Genomic DNA, 17709 nt, shown 5'->3' on the forward strand with positions numbered 1-17709 from the left:
AGGCAGATGAAGTCGGAATCTAATAGAAGTGAATAATGGGCAATGGAAGAAAGGGAAGGAGGAGGGGAACCTGAGTGAGATTATGGGCAGGTGAGGGAGAAGAGAAGGGATGAGTGAGTAATCAAAATGAGGAATGGAAAAAGAAAGGAGGTGGAAGAAATTGCCCGAGGTTAGAAAAATTGATTTTCATACCATCAGGTTTGAGGCTGTTCAGTTGAAATATGAAGTTTAGCCTCCTCGCTGCAGAAGAGAATGGGAAGTCGAATTGAAACCAGGAGATGCTGCCTTTGGAAGGCAGAGCTATGGTGCTTGACAAAGCAGTCCCCTAATCTGTTTCAGGTCCCACCGATACAGAGGAGGCCATATCAGAAGCACCAGATAAAATCAATGACCCCCAACAAGCCCACAGATGATTCCCTGGTCTTTACCTGCCAGCCCACGAGATTCTATATCCAGAACATCATTTTCCATAACATCTGGCATCTCCAGTGAGATCCTACCACTAAGCACCTTTCCCTACCACCCCCTCCATTTTTCGTAGGGATTGTTCTCTACGTGATATCCTTGTTTATTCGTCCCTCCCCACAGATATATAAAACATGCAGTGTGCCAGTGATATTAAACCTGTTTCTTGTTTTGGTCACCTGAGATAGTTTGAATAAAACTCCAAATTGAAAACTTTGAATAACTTGTGTTTCCAAGTTATTGCTAAAAGATCAATGTAACTGATTGGCTTGAATAGAATGTTAAATAAGTTCTGTATTTGAAGGTGGCCCACAGCCACACTGATACTAGTGGTACTTCTCTTGTTATGTTCCTTTGTTAATGCAGGTCTGCCTACTGAGTTGCTCTGGCCTTGAATTTCAGAAGTTCTCATGTTTATAAGTTTTTTTAAAAAATCTATTCTAATCCTGTGTGACCATGCATAGTACAATCCTATCTATGAATGGAAGCAAAAAAAAACAAGGCTTATGAAACTATGCATCTTTCTTCTATTATAGGTGAACAGTACAACAAATGCAACATGAGGAAAAACATATTGGGAAACTATCACCCAGATTGGAATGCTAATATAGTTCTGGCCTCTGGAGGCGCAGTTTGTTTTGTATGAGTATCACTTCCTATGCTGTTTTTTTAAAAATATATATATGGATGTGAGTTGGTCCATAGTGGATGAAGTCAGCGTCGATGGTGCTCATCAGCCTACTGTCAGCACACTTAAGACTAATGTGCACCCATCTCCAGGACAAGTCATTTTGGACCCTGTGAGATTAGAATGTATATGAAAGACAAGACTGTAGATAAGTAAACTAAGCCCTTGACATCCTTACCTCTGGCTCACCCAGACTAAGGCAAGCTGGATCTTCTGTCATTCACAAGATGATTGTAAGCTACCACCTTCTATCGATGATAAGGTCTTCCTTCAAATCATGAACAAGGGGTTTAACAAAGTCAAGTCAAACAGTCCAGTAGGTCCCATTGCTTTCTGCTTTCCACGGTAACTTCTAACAAACAACAGAGGGCAGACTCTTAGTTAACTCATGTCCCTCAGTCCCACATTGAGAAGGACACCAGAAATGAAAGATCATTACATGGAGTTCATGGAGAGAGTCTTCAGGAACAGTCATGCTGAGTTATTGCCTGTACCAGATCTCAGCAAAGGAAAAATGATATTTGCTCAAATTTGGTATTTACCACCCCTAGAAACGTGCACAAATATGAATTGGCTTTTGTTCGCGTGCTCAAGCCTACACCTCAATAACAGTCTGCTCAGGGTTCTTGTGCACTTCAGAGCTGAGTCTGTTGCAGCGATGGCAGACATCAAACAAATCTTACTATTGAGAGAAGATTGTCAAGACTATCTCAGATTCTCAAACACGAGGAAATCCCTCCCCCTCCTGTCTTCTCCTATCATTTTGGATCTCCCCTTCCCCCTCCCACTTTCAAATCTCTTACTTTCTCTTCTTTTAGTTAGTCCTGATGAAGGGTCTCGGCCTGAAACGTCGACTGTACCTCTTCCTAGTGATGCTGCCTGGCCTGCTGCGTTCACCAGCAACTTTGATGTGTGTATCTCAGATTCTTGTAGTTTCATAACCACCAACCGGACAATGAAATTCTGGAGTACTGTATGAGAGTTCATGTATTTGGTAACTGTCCCTCACCAGTTGTTGCAATCTATGGCCTTTAAGAGAAGAGCTTACGAGGGAGAGAAGGAATCCAGGACTGAAGTGTGGAAGTATATAAAAAGGCAATTGTATGTTGATAGTTTTAAATAATTTTCTGGAGTAGAACAATTAGTCAGCATGCTGAAAGTACCACAAGACATGTTGGTGCAGTCTAATCTCATAATGCATAAAATCACATCCAGCAGCACTGAGGTTATGCAATATTTCCCATCTGCATGATCAAGTCAAAGGTGTACAGCATCTCGATCTTGGACAAGACCTCCCTCCTTTGCAACACAGTCTGGGCCCTGGATGTGTCCTCATTCCCGACATCCTTACTTTCCAGGTCACTAATACTGAAAGATCCTTTGTGTGTTGTGGCATCCTATTGATTATCAACAAACTATTTGCCCATCTTGGATTTGCTACTGCAGTCAGTGTCTAGGGACACTTCATGTTAAGAGAGTTGACCTTGGACATTGTGGATGGGATGTCCCACTCCAGAAAGAGAAACGTGTAGCGGTGTTCTTTCCCTCAGGATCTTAAAGGCTTGAAAAGTCCAAAAATCTATGCAACAATTGCACTATCTACAGCCCAAAAGAGGGATCTGCATCTTCCGTAATGTGTCAACCAAAGCTATTGCTACTGTCCCATGTCTGAAGGTCACAGTCGCTGCTGGCTATAGTGAAATTGGATTCATCTTGGATGAGGCAAAGCAGATCCCAAACCAGATCTCACCATACCAAGGTTTGAACGTGGTGTTGCTGTTCTAGCAGTTGAGATGGCAAAGATGATAATTGAAGAACTGAACACAGAACTAGTTATATTAAGTGCTTTACCGAAGCAAGGTTGAGTTCGGTTATATATTTAATGAAACAAGGAGATTGTATGGTCATGTATATAATAGGATTTAATGTATCAGGTGATCAACGCAGAAGAGCCAAAGGAACTGTGTTCCTGTGGATCTCAACCAGGCTGATCATGCCACAAGAAGCCTCCATACTGATCAGCTTACCCTGTCCTCATGGTTAACTGGCCCAGCATTTCTTGCAGATCCCTGCCAGGAACATCATCAAGGCTTAAACACGAGGAATTATGCAGATGCTGGAAATTCAAGCAACACACATCAAAGTTGCTGGTGAACGCAGCAGGCCAGGCAGCATCTCTATGAAGAGGTACAGTCGACGTTTCGGGCCGAGACTCAGCCCAAAACGTCGACTACTTCTTCCTAGAGATGTTGCCTGGCCTGCTGCGTTCACCAGCAACTTTGATGTGTGTTACGTCATCAAGGCTGATATTTTCAAGGTGGGGATGGTTAAAGACACCAGAGTAAGACTGTTTTCAAGACCAGTCTCTGAGACTATCCTTCCTTTTGCCAAAGACTTAACTACTGAAACTAAACATCAATTGATTGTTTAATTAAGTTTGACATCCTATGGATGCCATGCTGTTCTGGCTACTAGAGGTGTAGTTTGTTTTGTCTGAACATCATTTCATGTGCGAAGTCTGTTTTTGTGTATTATTTCTGACGCGGTTTAATTTGGATTCAGTATGAAGCGCATGGCAGAAAGACATCCATCTCCATCCTCGCTTTATGAGCCCTTGAAATAGCAATATCAGTTAGTCCAAAGTTACTAATTTTGGTAAACATTTAGTGGATATATTTTGAAGTAAGTGTTATGTTTATTGTTTATTTGTATTGAGCCACTGTTGCGCCACAAGTTTACTCTTCTGCTCAACTCTTCATTACTCTGCCATGTGAAGGTGTACTTATTACCTTGGTTAACTACTGATTGTGAGAATAATCAACAGTATTTGTATATTCAGGCCCACAACAATTCTATATTGAAATTGGTATTTATTTTACTTAACTTTCTGCAGTTCACAAGCAAGATCTCATTTTAAAAACCCTGAAGAAAAATTCCGTCTTGGGTGATTTTTAAGAATGTGTTTTTAAGAAGATGTTTAATTCATCACGTAGCTTTGCACACAAAACACTGCAAGGACAGTAGTTATATTATTGCCTTATTTTCAAGCAAGACTGTTTCCATGGTAAACATCAGCCTCTAATCACTTAACCCTGTATGCCATTATGAGGAGTACATAGCAGTTCTTTCTTGATGGATAAGCCATATAGTATTTTACTTAAGTTAGTACACACTTTATTTACCATTAGGTTAAAGCTTTTCAACTCCTTTCCTGAAATAACATAAAGCTGTAGTGAAGTGATGCTGCTTAGATTCACGCTTTTTGTAAATTAGCTTGGAACTAAATCTGATTTGTTTAGTCAATTAGATGTTGCATGTAATCTGAATGGATGTGAGCAAGGAAAGGTATGTGAATTGGGGACTGAGTTACAGAAGCATCAGGAACTCTAACCAGCATATTTGTAATTGTCATGGGGCACAAGATTCCAGTGATGTCCTCCTCAATATTTGTTTACCTTTCAACAGAAGGAAACTTGTATTTCTTAAATTCTCATTTATGCGCAGAGAAAGTTGGCAATAGAAATTGTGCCATGACTGTGTGGCATTTTAGGATGACCTTGCAACAAACCCTTTACTGTTACCTCTTCAACTACTTAGAACAGCTGAAGTTGCTAAATTATAATTTTGGCAAACCATATTGATAACTGGGGAAAATATAAGACAGGTCAGGCAAGATCTTTTCAGAGTAGTGGAAGTAAGATTTTAAAATGTGATTAAAGAATTTGTGTACCAGGAAGATGTTAGTCTACTAACCCAGATAATACTGGAGTGTAGATGATAATACTTGTGAGTAGGTTCTACAATCAAAATTTGTACCAAAAAAAAACTGTAGATACAGGAAATCAAAAGCATTGCTGGAAATACTGAATAGTTCAGGCAGCATCTTGCAGAGATAATTGGTTAATTTTCATTTTAATATGGAAAGATTGTCAACCCAATTCAGTTTTTTAACTCTCATTATGGAAACTGTTCAGTCTGCTGAGTATTTCCATCATTTTGTTTTTAAATCATTAGTTATGCATCAAATAATAGAAATAGCCAAAGGATAAGGTTACATTGAACTTATCCAATTTACAATTGGAATGTTAGATTCTGAAAACCCAAATATAAGAATGTTAGAAAAGGAACGAACTTGTAAATATTTAATTTTAGGGAAGAGGGATTACACGGAGGCTTATGAAGGTGAATAGACCATGTTAAGACTGTAAGATGTAGGAACAGAATTAGGCCATTTGGCCTATTAAATTGGCTCCATCATTTCATCGTGGCCAATCCATTTCCCTCTCAGCCGGATACTCTTGCCTCCTCCCCATATCCCTCATGCCCCAACTAATCAGGAATCTATCAACCTCTGCCTTAAATATACCAGTGACTTGGCCTCCATGGTCACTTGTGGCAACAAATCCACAGATTCACCACACTGTGGCTAACAAAATTCCTCTTTGTCTCCATTCTAGATTGATGTCCCTCTATTCTAAGGCTGCATCCTCTGGTCTAAGGCTCCCTTATCATAGGAAACATCCTGTCCACATCCCCTCTATCAAGGCCTTTCAATGTTCAATATCTTTCAATAAGATTCCCCATCATCTTTCTGAATTCCAGTGAGTAAAGGGTAGAGACATCAAACACTCCTCGTTTCTTTAGATCTCAGAATAATTTTCATGAGCATCTTTTGATTCATCTCCAATGTCAGCACATCCTTTCTTAGATGAGCAGCCCAAAGCTGCTCACAGAACTCCGAGTGAGGCCTCGACAGTGCCTTATTGAAGCTCAAAATTACATCCTTGCTTTTATATTCCAGTCCCCTCGAAATGAATGCTAACATTGCATTTGTCTTCCTCACCACTGACTCAACCCACAAATTAACCTTTGGGCAATCCTGCACAAGGACTCCCAAGTCCCTCTGCACCTCAGATTTTTGAATCTTCTCTCCATTTAGAAAATAGTCTATGCTTTTATTTCTTCTACCAACATGCATGACCATACACTTCCTAATACTGTATTCCAACTACCACTTCTTTGCCTATTCTCCTAATCTGTCTAAGTCCTTCTGCAGACTCACTCCTTCCTCAAAACTACCTGCCCCTCCATCTATGTTTATATCGTCTACAAACTTGGCCACAAAACCATCAGTTCTGTCATCCAAATCATTGGCATACAATGTAAAAAGAAGCAGTCCCAACACCGACTGTGATGGAACACCACTAGTTGCTGGCAGTCAGTCAGAAAAAGCTCCCTTTGTTCCTACTCTGCTTCCTGCCAATCAGCCAATGCTCTATCCATGCTAGAATCTTTCCTGTAATACCATCTACTTCTATGGGTGGACAATAAATATCCTTTTCCCTCTTTTCCACACCCCCACCACCACCTAAAGAGATAGAAGATTGAAAGCACTTACCATAAAGCTCAAGGACAGCTTCTATTCTGCTGTTATGACTATCACACCATCCTCTATTAAGATGAGCTGGACTTTTGACCTCACACTCCACATTGTTATAGCCTTGCACATTATTATCTGCCTGCACTGCACTTTCTCTGTAACTATAACATTTTATTCTGCATTGTTTCTCCTCGTGCTACCTCAGTGACTTTTATACAAAGTGATCTGTATGGATGGCATGCAAATCAGTTTCTCACTGTACCTTGGTATATGTGACAATAATAATCCATTGAATATTGTAAAATGTATTGCTATTCTCTGTAGTAATCAGTTCTTAATGCAAGGATGTTACAGATTGGGATGAGAGCATTGTTGCTTTCTGCAAATCTGTGCGGTTCTTCTATGTCATTTCATATAACAATTGATTACAAATGGAAATCATTTCTGTTGACAGGCATTTGTGGCTGCTGCTTCTGGTTCACAGGTACTTGCATGAAATCAGAACATGACCATGACTACTAAAGTATGCTCATTGGTCCTGAGAGAGAGAGAGATGGTATATTTATTTTCTCAGGGATAACAGTAGTGACCAAGTTTAATGCATCTCTTACAGATGGGGATTTATGATGTAAAATTAAAAACCAACACTGACAAAATGTGTTCTTTGCCTAGAAAGAACAGATTCTGCTGCTTCGTTTACTCATGATATAACTAGTGAAGCATAGCTGTTTCCTGTGTTCCATCTCAGTTATACAAGAGGTAGTTCTTGGCTTTTTAGACCCAAGGAGTTACATAGAAACATAGAAAACCCACAGCATAATACAGGCCCTTCGGCCCACAAAGCTGTGCCGACCGTGTCCCTACCTAGGCTTTACCCATAGCCCTCTATTTTTCTAAGCTCCATGTAGCCATCCAGGAGTCTCTTAAAAGACCCTATCGTTTCTGCCTGCACCACCGCTACCGGCATCCCATTTCCCACACTCACCACTCTCTGCATAAAAAAACTTGCCCCTGACATCTCCTCTGTACCTACTTCCAAGCACCTTAAAACTATGCCCTCTCGTGCTAGCTATTTCAGCCCTGGGAAAAGGCCTCTGTCTATCCAAACAATCAATGCCTCTTATCATCTGGTACTCTTCTATCGGGTCACCTCCGTTGCTCTAAGGAAAAAAGGCCGAGTTCATTCAATCTATTCTCGTAAGGCATGCTCCCCAATCCAGGCGACATCCTTGTAAATCTCCTCTGCACCCTTTCTATGGTTTCCACATCCTTCCTGTAGTGAGGCGACAACAATTGAGCACAGTACTCCAAATGGTGTCTGACCAGGGTCCTATATAGCTGCAACATTACCTCACGGCTCCTAAACTCAATCCCATGATTAATGAAGGCCAATGCACCATATGCCTTCTTAACCACAGAGTCAGCCTGCATAGCAGCTTTGAGTGTCCTATTGGCTCAGACCCCAAGATCTCGCTGATCCTCCACACCGCCAAGAGTCTTACCATTAATACTATATTCTGCCATCATGTTTGACTGACCAAAATGAACCGCCTCACACTTATCTGGGTTGAACTCCATCTGCCACATCTCAGCCCAGTTTCGCATCCTATCAATGTCCCGTTGTAACCTCTGACAGCCCTCCACACTATCCACAACACCCTCAACCTTTGTGTCATCAGCAAATTTACTAACCCATCCCTCCACTTTCTCATCCAGGTCATTTATAAAAATCACAAAGAGTAGGGATCCCAGAACAGATCCCTAAGGCACAGCACTGGTCACCAGCCTCCATGCAGAATATGACCCGTCTACAACCATTCTTTGCCTTCTGTGGGCCAGCCAGTTCTGGATCCACAAAGCAATGTCCCCTTGGGTCCCATGCCTCCTTACTTTTTCAATAAGCCTTGCATGGGGTACCTTGTCAAATGCCTTGCTAAAATCCATATACACTACATCTATGGCTCTACCTTCATTAATGTGTTTAGTTGGGCAAGACCTTCCACAAACTGTATTCCTTCCTTGGAACTTACTATCAGGCATGTGACAAAACTTTTTTTTGGTTAGTGAATTAATATCTTGATTCCTTTTATCCCCTAGAAAGGAAGTTCTTCTCATGGGTACAGATTCCAGTTTGCTCTTAATGCCTTTAGTCGTTAAATGTTTGAGACTTTCTTTGTAAACGTTCTTCTAATAAACATGTTTGGCATGCACAGTAGTAAATGGAGATAATCATGTTTTGTATTTTTGTGCAGGAATGTGTTCCTGAAAACTTGGAAATAAAGAGGAAGGTTTTTCAAGAGTTGGATGATCTTATGAATGATGACGTGATTCTCAGCAGTTCCACCTCTTGTCTTTTACCTTCAAAGCTATTCACAGATCTCAAGCATGTTAAACAGTGCATTGTCTCTCATCCTGTAAGTACTAATGTAATGAACACTAGTGATACTTAAATTTGAAACCTGCTGTCCAAGTATTAACTGATGCATAATTACCAGACATTCATCTTGTATATAATCGGATGCAAATTTGCAATATAGAAGCATATACCGCAAAACAAACTTATTTGTAAATCTTCATGTTAATGCTATTGATGCAAAACTACAAATGAAAAATCTTTTCCGTTATAAAATAAAGGAGGTAAATCAACAAGTTCATAAAAATGAGCAGAAGGCCCCAAGGGGGGAGATATTAAATTTTCAGATTGGCACATGATCATCAAAAATGAAGAGTTTTGTTCTGTTGTGCAAGTATCATTCAGCAATATTCATATGTTGTCGTCCTTCAAACAAGGGGTTTCCCTTCCTCCATCATTGATGCTGCCCTCACCTGCATTTCTTCCATTTCCTGAACATCCGCACTCACCCCATCTTCCTGCCACCTTAACAGGGATAGAGTCCCTCTTGACCTTACCTACCACCCCAGAAGCCTCTACATCCAACAAATCATTCACCATAACTTCCACCATCCCCAAAGTGATCCTCCTTCTCCTCCCCCCTCCCTTTTTATTCTGGCATCTTCCCCTTCTTTTCCAGTGCCAATGAAGGGTCTCAGCATGAAATGTTGACCGCTTATTGATTTCCATAGTTGTTGCCTAACTTACTGAGTTCCTCCAGCACTTTGTGTGTTGCTTTGGATTTCCAGCATCTGCAGAATTTCTCCTGTTTATGATTCACATACGAAGCATGCTAGATGATACATTGAAACTTTCAAAACTGTTTTTGTCCCAGTACACTTAATCCTTGTTCTTATTATCACTCTCCAAGTTAATATTTGAACAGAAAATGCCCTACTTTATCAACGTTTGATTTACACTAGTAAACTAGTGACGAAGAAAACCTCTATTTCTGATGTTCCAAAAATTCCAAATTTCAACTGACATGCTTGCTGCTGAATCGGAAAATTTTATAATCTGTAATGGTGCAGATGAGATGAAGCAGTCTGTTACAACTTTGAGGTCTGGAACAATCAGAAGGGCACTAAATCTTGAGGTATTGTGAAGTTAGTGTCTTGTACGGGCAGAAGAGTTCATAAATTTCTCAAGTGCAATAAATATTAGTTGCATGCAATACTCTCAGAGGAATTATTGTTTGCCAATGTCAGTTCATGACTAATACTGAAGGCAATTTGTTTTGGTATTCAGTAAACTGATGAAGTTACTAGTGAAGAATGTTTGTTCAGAGAAGCTGAGGTAAGACTTTGGGGCAAAGGAGTAAACTGACCAGTTATGTGCAGCAAACTGTCCTCCATTTTGTGCTGTAGTTTTTCCTTCACTCTTGAGTTCCCCTAATCGAGGAACTGTTGACTCCTTGTGATTCTCCATCTGCAGTGTCTCTAGCTGGACAAGCTTGCATACAATGTGGCAGACCACTTTGGGGAAAAGTTGCAGGAATGTCTCCATGCCTGTGCAATTTCTGAACCTTTGTTGGAGAAGCACTGTGGTGCTTTTGATAATATGTATTCTAATATGACCTGGCTTCCAGAGGGGCAATGGTGAACTATTTATGGAGGAGTAATCACATCCAATAGCAGCCGTACTTTGACATTCTTTGGAAGGGAAAAATACTGGGAAATAAGTGCTGCTGGATGCAAATTATTAATTGCCTGAGAGAATTGCAAAATCTTGCACTCATTTACTTTGGTGATCAGCAACCAAGATGTACTAAGTAGCAAGGTTTCCTGTTTACATTGGGTTACGGCTGGCCATCTTGTAGCTATAGGTTTCCAGTTTATAGTGTAGGATGCCAAACATGTATTGCTGACACAGTAAGATCTGCAGATGCTGGCAATCCAAAGCAATGCGCATAAAATGCTGGAGGAACTCAGCAAGCCAGGCAGCATCTACAGAAAAGAGCTAACAGTCCCGAAACATCAACTGTTTACTCTTTTCCATTGATACTGCCTGGCCTGCTGAGTTCCTTCAGCATTTAATGTGTCTTGTCAGATATTGCCACTGTCATCAGTAGGGCACAGCAGTGGGTGAGCGCGTGGGTTTGATGGAATTGTACTGGTGCTTGTGTGATTAGTCACCTTTGCTCTGATCGTATCCCCTTTGCCACACCTTTTTCTCTATCTAAAAAATGTTGTTGAGATAGATGTGGGGAGGAAAAGCAGAGTATCTCAAGAAAAAATGCTCCAAAGGTTTTCTAGTTAATCTGAAAGTAGAATAGCATGTGTATCCACACAGTGACTAATTCCGCCTCTATTGTCATGCAGCTCCTACTGTGCTCACTAACTGCCATAATCATAGTCTGTTTTTTCAGCTCCATTGTTGACTGCTCCAAACACTAAGAGCCCATTTAAACTCATCCTTCAAGTGCCGTTGTGTTGGTGTTCATTCCTGGTACAGTATTTGGGGGCTGGCTAAAATTTTAGTGGTCTTGTAAATCGACATCTGCAGATTTTCTCCTATTTTTGAATCTTGTAAATTTATTGTTTTTGAGAAGTGTCCATTTGCCTTTCTGGAAGTCCTTGCTCTGACTATCCAATTAGTGAATTCCAGGTTTTTAAAAATCCCCTGAAAATTTGTTTCCTTCTTGCCAATTGTTTTACTAGGCTTATGTTTTCCATCTCATTACACCCCTCCCCCAAAAAAAGCAGATTTTCCTTGTTCTTTCTATCAAAGCTTTTCATGATCCACTACATCTTTCTTTGACATTGATGTTAGTTCCTCCTCCTGGGATTTCTCTTTACCTATTCATCCTGTTTCTGTTTACTCCTCTGTTTCGCAAGGTGTTGGTCAAAACCAGCCATGTGTTTTTCTTTAGTGAATATCTATAGCTCTACTTGTTCCACATGGACTCCAGTTGAATCTTTCCTTTTCTTAATGCCCTCCTTTACCTCTTTTCTCCCCCCCCCGACTGTTGATTGAACACATTTACATGCTCCACCCCCTGTCCACTAAGAGAAAAATGGCATTCCTTTTGTTTTTTCATTCCTTCCTTCCATAGAACACAACACAGTACAGGCCCTTCGGCCCACAATGTTGGCAAGGACAGATAAGATTGACCTGCTCCAAGATCAATCTAGCACTTCCCTCCAAATAGCCCACCATTTCTTCATCCATTTGGCCTATCTAAGAGTCTCTTAAATGTCCCTAATTTATTTGCTCTACTACCACCCCGGCAATGCATTGCACACACCCACCACTTTTTTTTTAAAAAAAACAACAACTTGCTTCTGATATACCCCCCACCCCCCATACTTTCCTCCAATCACTTAAAATTATTAGCCAATTCTGCTCTGAGGAAAAACTCTCCAGCTGGCCACTCAATCTAAGCCCCTTCTCGTTTGTACATCTCTATCGAGTCACATCTCATCCTCCTTCACTCCAAAGAGAAGAGCCTCAACTCATTCAACCTGTCTTCATAAGACATGCACTCCAGTCCAGACAGCATCCTGGTAAATAGATCAATCTGTTTCTGCCAACTTCAGCAGTATACTGCCACTATCAACATCATCCCCTCTTTTGGAATTCAGAAGATCTCTCTTTGACACTTCCCCGCTCCTTCCATGAAACAGCAGGAAATGCAAAACGCCTCCTTCTTTCCCAGCTAGCACCCCTTTTGATGAAGAATTTCTAGGTGAAGCACCAGTTTATGTGCATTTCAGTTTAGTGAATTGCACTGTTTTCATGATGTGATCACCCCGACAATAGAGAACTTGCAGTAAACACGGATTAGATGACTGCTTGACAGAACACACCTGTATGAGTTTTGAACTTTCTCTCCCCCTATATTCCATACCACTTCCACCTGATCCACCTTTGGATGTTTGCAATATTCCAGTGAAGCCTAACTCAAGCATAAGGAACTGCATCTAGGTAGGTATGTTCCAGTCTTTTGGATTAAGATTTAATAATATCATAAAATTGGCATCTCAAATTTGGAACTGACCAGGATTACTTGCTGCCTGGCTGCCATTCTGGGGAGCAATGAATGAATTCCGTTGCTGGCAGTGTTCAGGGTTTCGTTCATCATATCTGTAGCTTCCTCTCGGTTTTCACTACTGTCAGTTACTCACGTTCCGGGTGGATACTCAGGAATACCATTGCACTCAAATGTAGGATACTTCATTGCTGAATCCCAGTTGGTGTTATTAGCCATGAGCTGATCCCCTGAACCTGGAGGACTGGTAGGCCACTGTTAGTCCATCCTCTATCCTTTGACCTGTTTGGCATGGGGAACCGTACCAAGAGCAAAAGCATAAAGCCCTGACTCCAGCCAACATAGGTCATTGAGGCATGCAAGCTTCCAAACCATGGCAAGGTTATGGTCTTCTTGGAGAATGTGAAAGCTTGTACCATGAATTCAGGTTTTTTTCTGTTTTCACGGATGCTGTCTGATCTGGAGATTTCCAGCAACTTGTCATGTATATCTCCGTTCCAATGTTCCTGTCTCTTTGCCCACAAATATTCCATAATGCAATGCATATACCCAGTAACACACCTTTGCAAAGATAAGTATGGTCCCATTTGAGTCAACTTTTCCGCCTCTTCCAAGGATTACAAACATACAATGCTCATGCATTCCCTCCCCTTTAATTTTACAACCTCTTTGTCATTCCTCCCTTTGCATATTTTCCTCCTATAAATTAATTGCAAATATAAATTACAATGCTTGTCAGTGGTTCACCAATCTTTGTCTTCCTGAAGTTTGCAACCACTGTTCATTGTTTCCAGATTATGTTGTAAAACCTTTTATGTTGTTTTTCCTGTACACTCTCAGCAAAGCAGAAAACATTTAATGAATCATTTATCATGAAGAAACACCAGAAATTATAAAGTTATGAAGCAGAAAAAAATGTAAATATTTTAATTTGGTGACCCAGGTTGTATCAGCTTTGACAGGAAAATATTCCTCCTCCTTTCCAACATTCATCTTTCTCAAGGAAAGACCCAACAGGTTCCCCTCTGCCACCACCCTCTTCCATCTGGCAAAAATGGTCCTCACCCTCAACAATTTCTCTTCCGGCTCTTCCCACCTTTTTCCAAACTCAAGGTGAAGCTGTAACGGTGTGCTACACACAGCGCTAGAATAACGACATGTAGTCGGTGAGTTGGAATTGCGATAAAAGAGATTTATTCAAACTTTGCGACCTCGTTTAAAGCCTTCCTGTTCCCACCCTCCCCGGGTGGGACTGCTGTGGGGAATGCATATTCGCAGACCCTTTCTGCGAGCGGGATTTTCCCCCTGCTGGTGAAGATGGCCTGGTGCCCTTTTTGGGGCTGACCTCTCTGCCGGCGCATGCTGTTTCGTGAGCTGGTTCGAGCGTGCTGGAAAGTGGGTCACCACATAATCCCCCCCTCCCCCACAGAACCAGCGATACATCCCCCAATGTCCACAGTCTGGATCGGCCTCTGTTTCGGAGGTCTGCCTCTGCGCCGCGGTACCTGAGCCCGGTCTGCCATTGGGCACGTGGCTTGGTGATCTGTGCGACGGACGCCCCCCTCTCCTTCTCGGCATCCCACAGCACATCTGCCCAGGTTGCCACCTCCCGGGGGTCGCTGAAATCTACGTCGGACAGCAGCAGGCATATGTCCTCGGGCAGTTGCTCTAGGAATGCCTGCTCAAACATGAGGCAGGGTTTGTGTCCTTCAGCCAGGGCCAGCATTTCATTCACTAATGCCGACGGTAGCCTGTCTCCCAAACCATCCAGGTGCAGTAAGCAGGCAGCTCGCTCACGCCGTGAGAGTCCAAAGGTCCTTATGAGCAGGGCTTTGAATGCTGTGTATTTGCCGTCCTCTGAGGGCGACTGTATAAACTCCTCAACTTGTGCAGCTGTCTCCTGGTCGAGGGAGCTCACCACGTAGTAGTAACGAGTGGAATCCGAGGTTATCTGCCAAATGTGGAATTGGGCTTCTGCTTGTTTGAACCATAGGCGAGGTTGCAGTGTCCAGAAGCTTGGCAGTTTTAACGAATCTGCGTGAACAGATGCGGTGTCGGTCCAAATATCGTTTGGGCTGTTGGGGTCACCAGTTGTAGCGGTGTGCTACACACAGCGTTAGAATAACAACACAGTCGGTGAGTTGGAGTTGCGATAAAAGAGATTTATTCAAACTTCGCGGCCTCCTTTAAAGCCGACTGCTGTGGGGAATGCGTATTCGCAGACCCTTTCCGCGCGTGGGATTTTCCCCCTGCTGGTGAAGGTGGCCTGGTGCCCTTTTTGGGGCTGGCCTCTCTGCCGGCACGCGCTGTTTCGTGAGCCGGTTCAAGTGTGCTGAAAGTGGGTCGCCACAAAGCCATGTATACCAGCATGTGCCTCAGCTATGCCCAACATTTCATTGGCTATGTATAACAGTCTACGTTCCAAGCCTTCCCTGGTAATGCTCCCAAACTCTTTTTGCACTACACTGACGATTGCATTGGTATATTTTCCTTGCTTTATGCACCCATGCTGATCTCATCAATTTCATCAACTTTGCCTCCAGTTTCCACCCTGCCCTTAAATTTACTTGGCCTTTCTGACACTTCTCTCCTCCTCCTTGATCTTTCTGTCTCCAGCTCTGGAGACAAGCTGTCCACCAACATCTTTTACAAACCTCTGACTCTCATCGCTATTCTTGACTATACCTCTACCCATCCTGTCTCCTATAAAACTGCTGTTCCCTTTTCTCAGTTCCTTTGTCCCTGCCACATCTGTTCCCGGGATGAGGCTTTCCTTTCCAGGACATCAGAGATGCCCTGCTCCTTCAAAGAGTGGGGTTTTCCTTTCTCTACCATTGATGCTGCCCTCGCCCCATACCCCACCATCTTAACAGTTATAGAGTTCCTCTTGTCCTCACCTACCACCACATGATAGTCCGCATCCAACGCCTCATTCTCTGTAACTTCTCCCATCTTTAACAGGATCCCACCATCAAACCTTCGCACCCCCAACCTCCACTTTCCACAGGGGTTCCCTTGTCCATTTGCCCCTCCCCACTAATCTCCCATTTGGTATATATTCCTGAAAGTGACAGAAATGCTACACCTGACCATTCACCTCCTTCATTCAGGACCCCAGACAGTCCTTCCAGCTGAGCCAACACTTTACCTGTAAATCTGATAGGGTCGTCTGTTGTGTCCGGTGCTCCCGGTGCAGCCTCCTCTACGTTGGTGAGACCTGACATAAATTGGGGGACCACTTTGTCGATCACCTTCACTCCATCTGCCAAAAGCGGAATTTCCCAGTAGCCAGTCATTTTAATTCCTATCTCCCATTCCCAATCTGACATGGCCTCCTCTTTTGCCATGATGAGGCCACCCTCAGGGTGGAAGAGCAATGCTTCATATTCCTTCTGGTTACCCTCCAACCTGATGGAATGAACATTGATTTCTCATCTTCTGCATTATTTCCAATATTTTTTCCCTCCCCACCACCCCCTTCCTTCCTCTTCAATTCACCACTCTGGCCTCTTAACTCCTCATGTGTCTATCACCTCCCCTTGGTGCCCTCCTTCTTACTTTCTCCCATGGTCCACATTCCTCTTCTATCAGATTCCTTCTTCTCCAGCCCTTTATCTTTCCCAGTCACCTGGCTTTATCTATCACCTTCTAACTAGTCCTCCATCCCCTCCCCCCCCCAACTTTTTATTCAGGCATCTTCCCCCCTCCTTTCCAGTCCTGATGACAGGTCTCGGTCTGAAACTTTGACTATTTTATTCATCTCCATGAACACTGCTTGACCTGTTGAGTTCCTCCAGCATTTTGTGTGTGTTGCTCCAGATTTCCAGCATCTGCAGAAGCTCTTGTGTTTGTCTTTCATTTATAACTTCTTTTCCAGTTCTTTTGGAAGATCAATGACCATTAATCTTCTCCACAGGTGCTGCCTGGCAATTTTAATGACTTCCACATTATGTATCACAGAGTTCTGTAATATTAATGTGTCTTTTGCATATGTTTCAGTAAATGCAAGTTTAAAAATGTGTATTATAATCTTTAATAAATGTCATAATTTTAATGAATTTGAAAATTCTAGTGATTTTGAATTCCATAAGGGCAAATTTCTGTTATCCAAACTGCAATAACTAAAAGGTCACTTGCATCACTACCTTTCTACCTTACATTTTTAAGCCTGTTTTCTACTCTTGGTAGCAATTTACTTTCTCTGCCTTCTCTTTTTAATTAAAAATGTTTTGGTTAGTGAGGCAGATCAGTGAATTGGTGAGTACTGAATCCTTTTCTACTTTTTTCTTTTGTAAGGCCGTTTTATAATGTCAGAGAGGATAAATAGAAATAAATCCAGTGCTGGTAAGAAGAAATGTTAATGGGATTGTGTTGGAATCAAAACTCTTGACAGACTTGTAATGTTCCTTAATGACGGAAGCAGAGCAACTGAAGTGATTGGACAGGGATACCAGCAGAAAACACAGGAAGGTTGTTTAAGACAGAATTCTCTTCTCAGGAAGTTGAATAATGACAAATTTGGCTTATACTCTAATGACTTAAGAAGCATGCTTGACCTGCTTCACAGAAGCATGATGCAATAAAAATATTTCATTGGGTTAACATGCAATCAGAAGTCCAATCTTTTGTTGAGCTCGTGTCCCTATGTGACGTGATAAACTTGTCACTTAAAAATCTTGACAGAAATTGATTACTTTGGTCTTTACTAAAAAATGTTAGAATTTTCAGAAGTCAAGGAGTTATGTTGCAACTTCATAAAAACTCTGGTTAGGCCACATCTGGAGTATTGCATA

At 42.0% G+C, this 17709-nt stretch overlaps 1 protein-coding gene across 1 annotated transcript in view; it reads left to right on the plus strand.

Annotated features, from left to right (window-relative positions):
- cryl1 (crystallin, lambda 1) overlaps positions 1 to 17709 on the plus strand; it is a 77987-nt gene that overhangs the window by 39532 nt on the left and 20746 nt on the right. Inside the window, exon 4 of the mRNA XM_072264316.1 lies at positions 8786 to 8947. Within this exon, the coding sequence (XP_072120417.1) occupies positions 8786 to 8947 (162 nt within the window). The remainder of the gene's footprint in view (positions 1 to 8785; positions 8948 to 17709) is intronic.

This window comes from Mobula birostris, chromosome 7 (assembly GCF_030028105.1).
Source record: "Mobula birostris isolate sMobBir1 chromosome 7, sMobBir1.hap1, whole genome shotgun sequence".
Lineage (NCBI taxonomy): Eukaryota > Metazoa > Chordata > Chondrichthyes > Myliobatiformes > Myliobatidae > Mobula > Mobula birostris.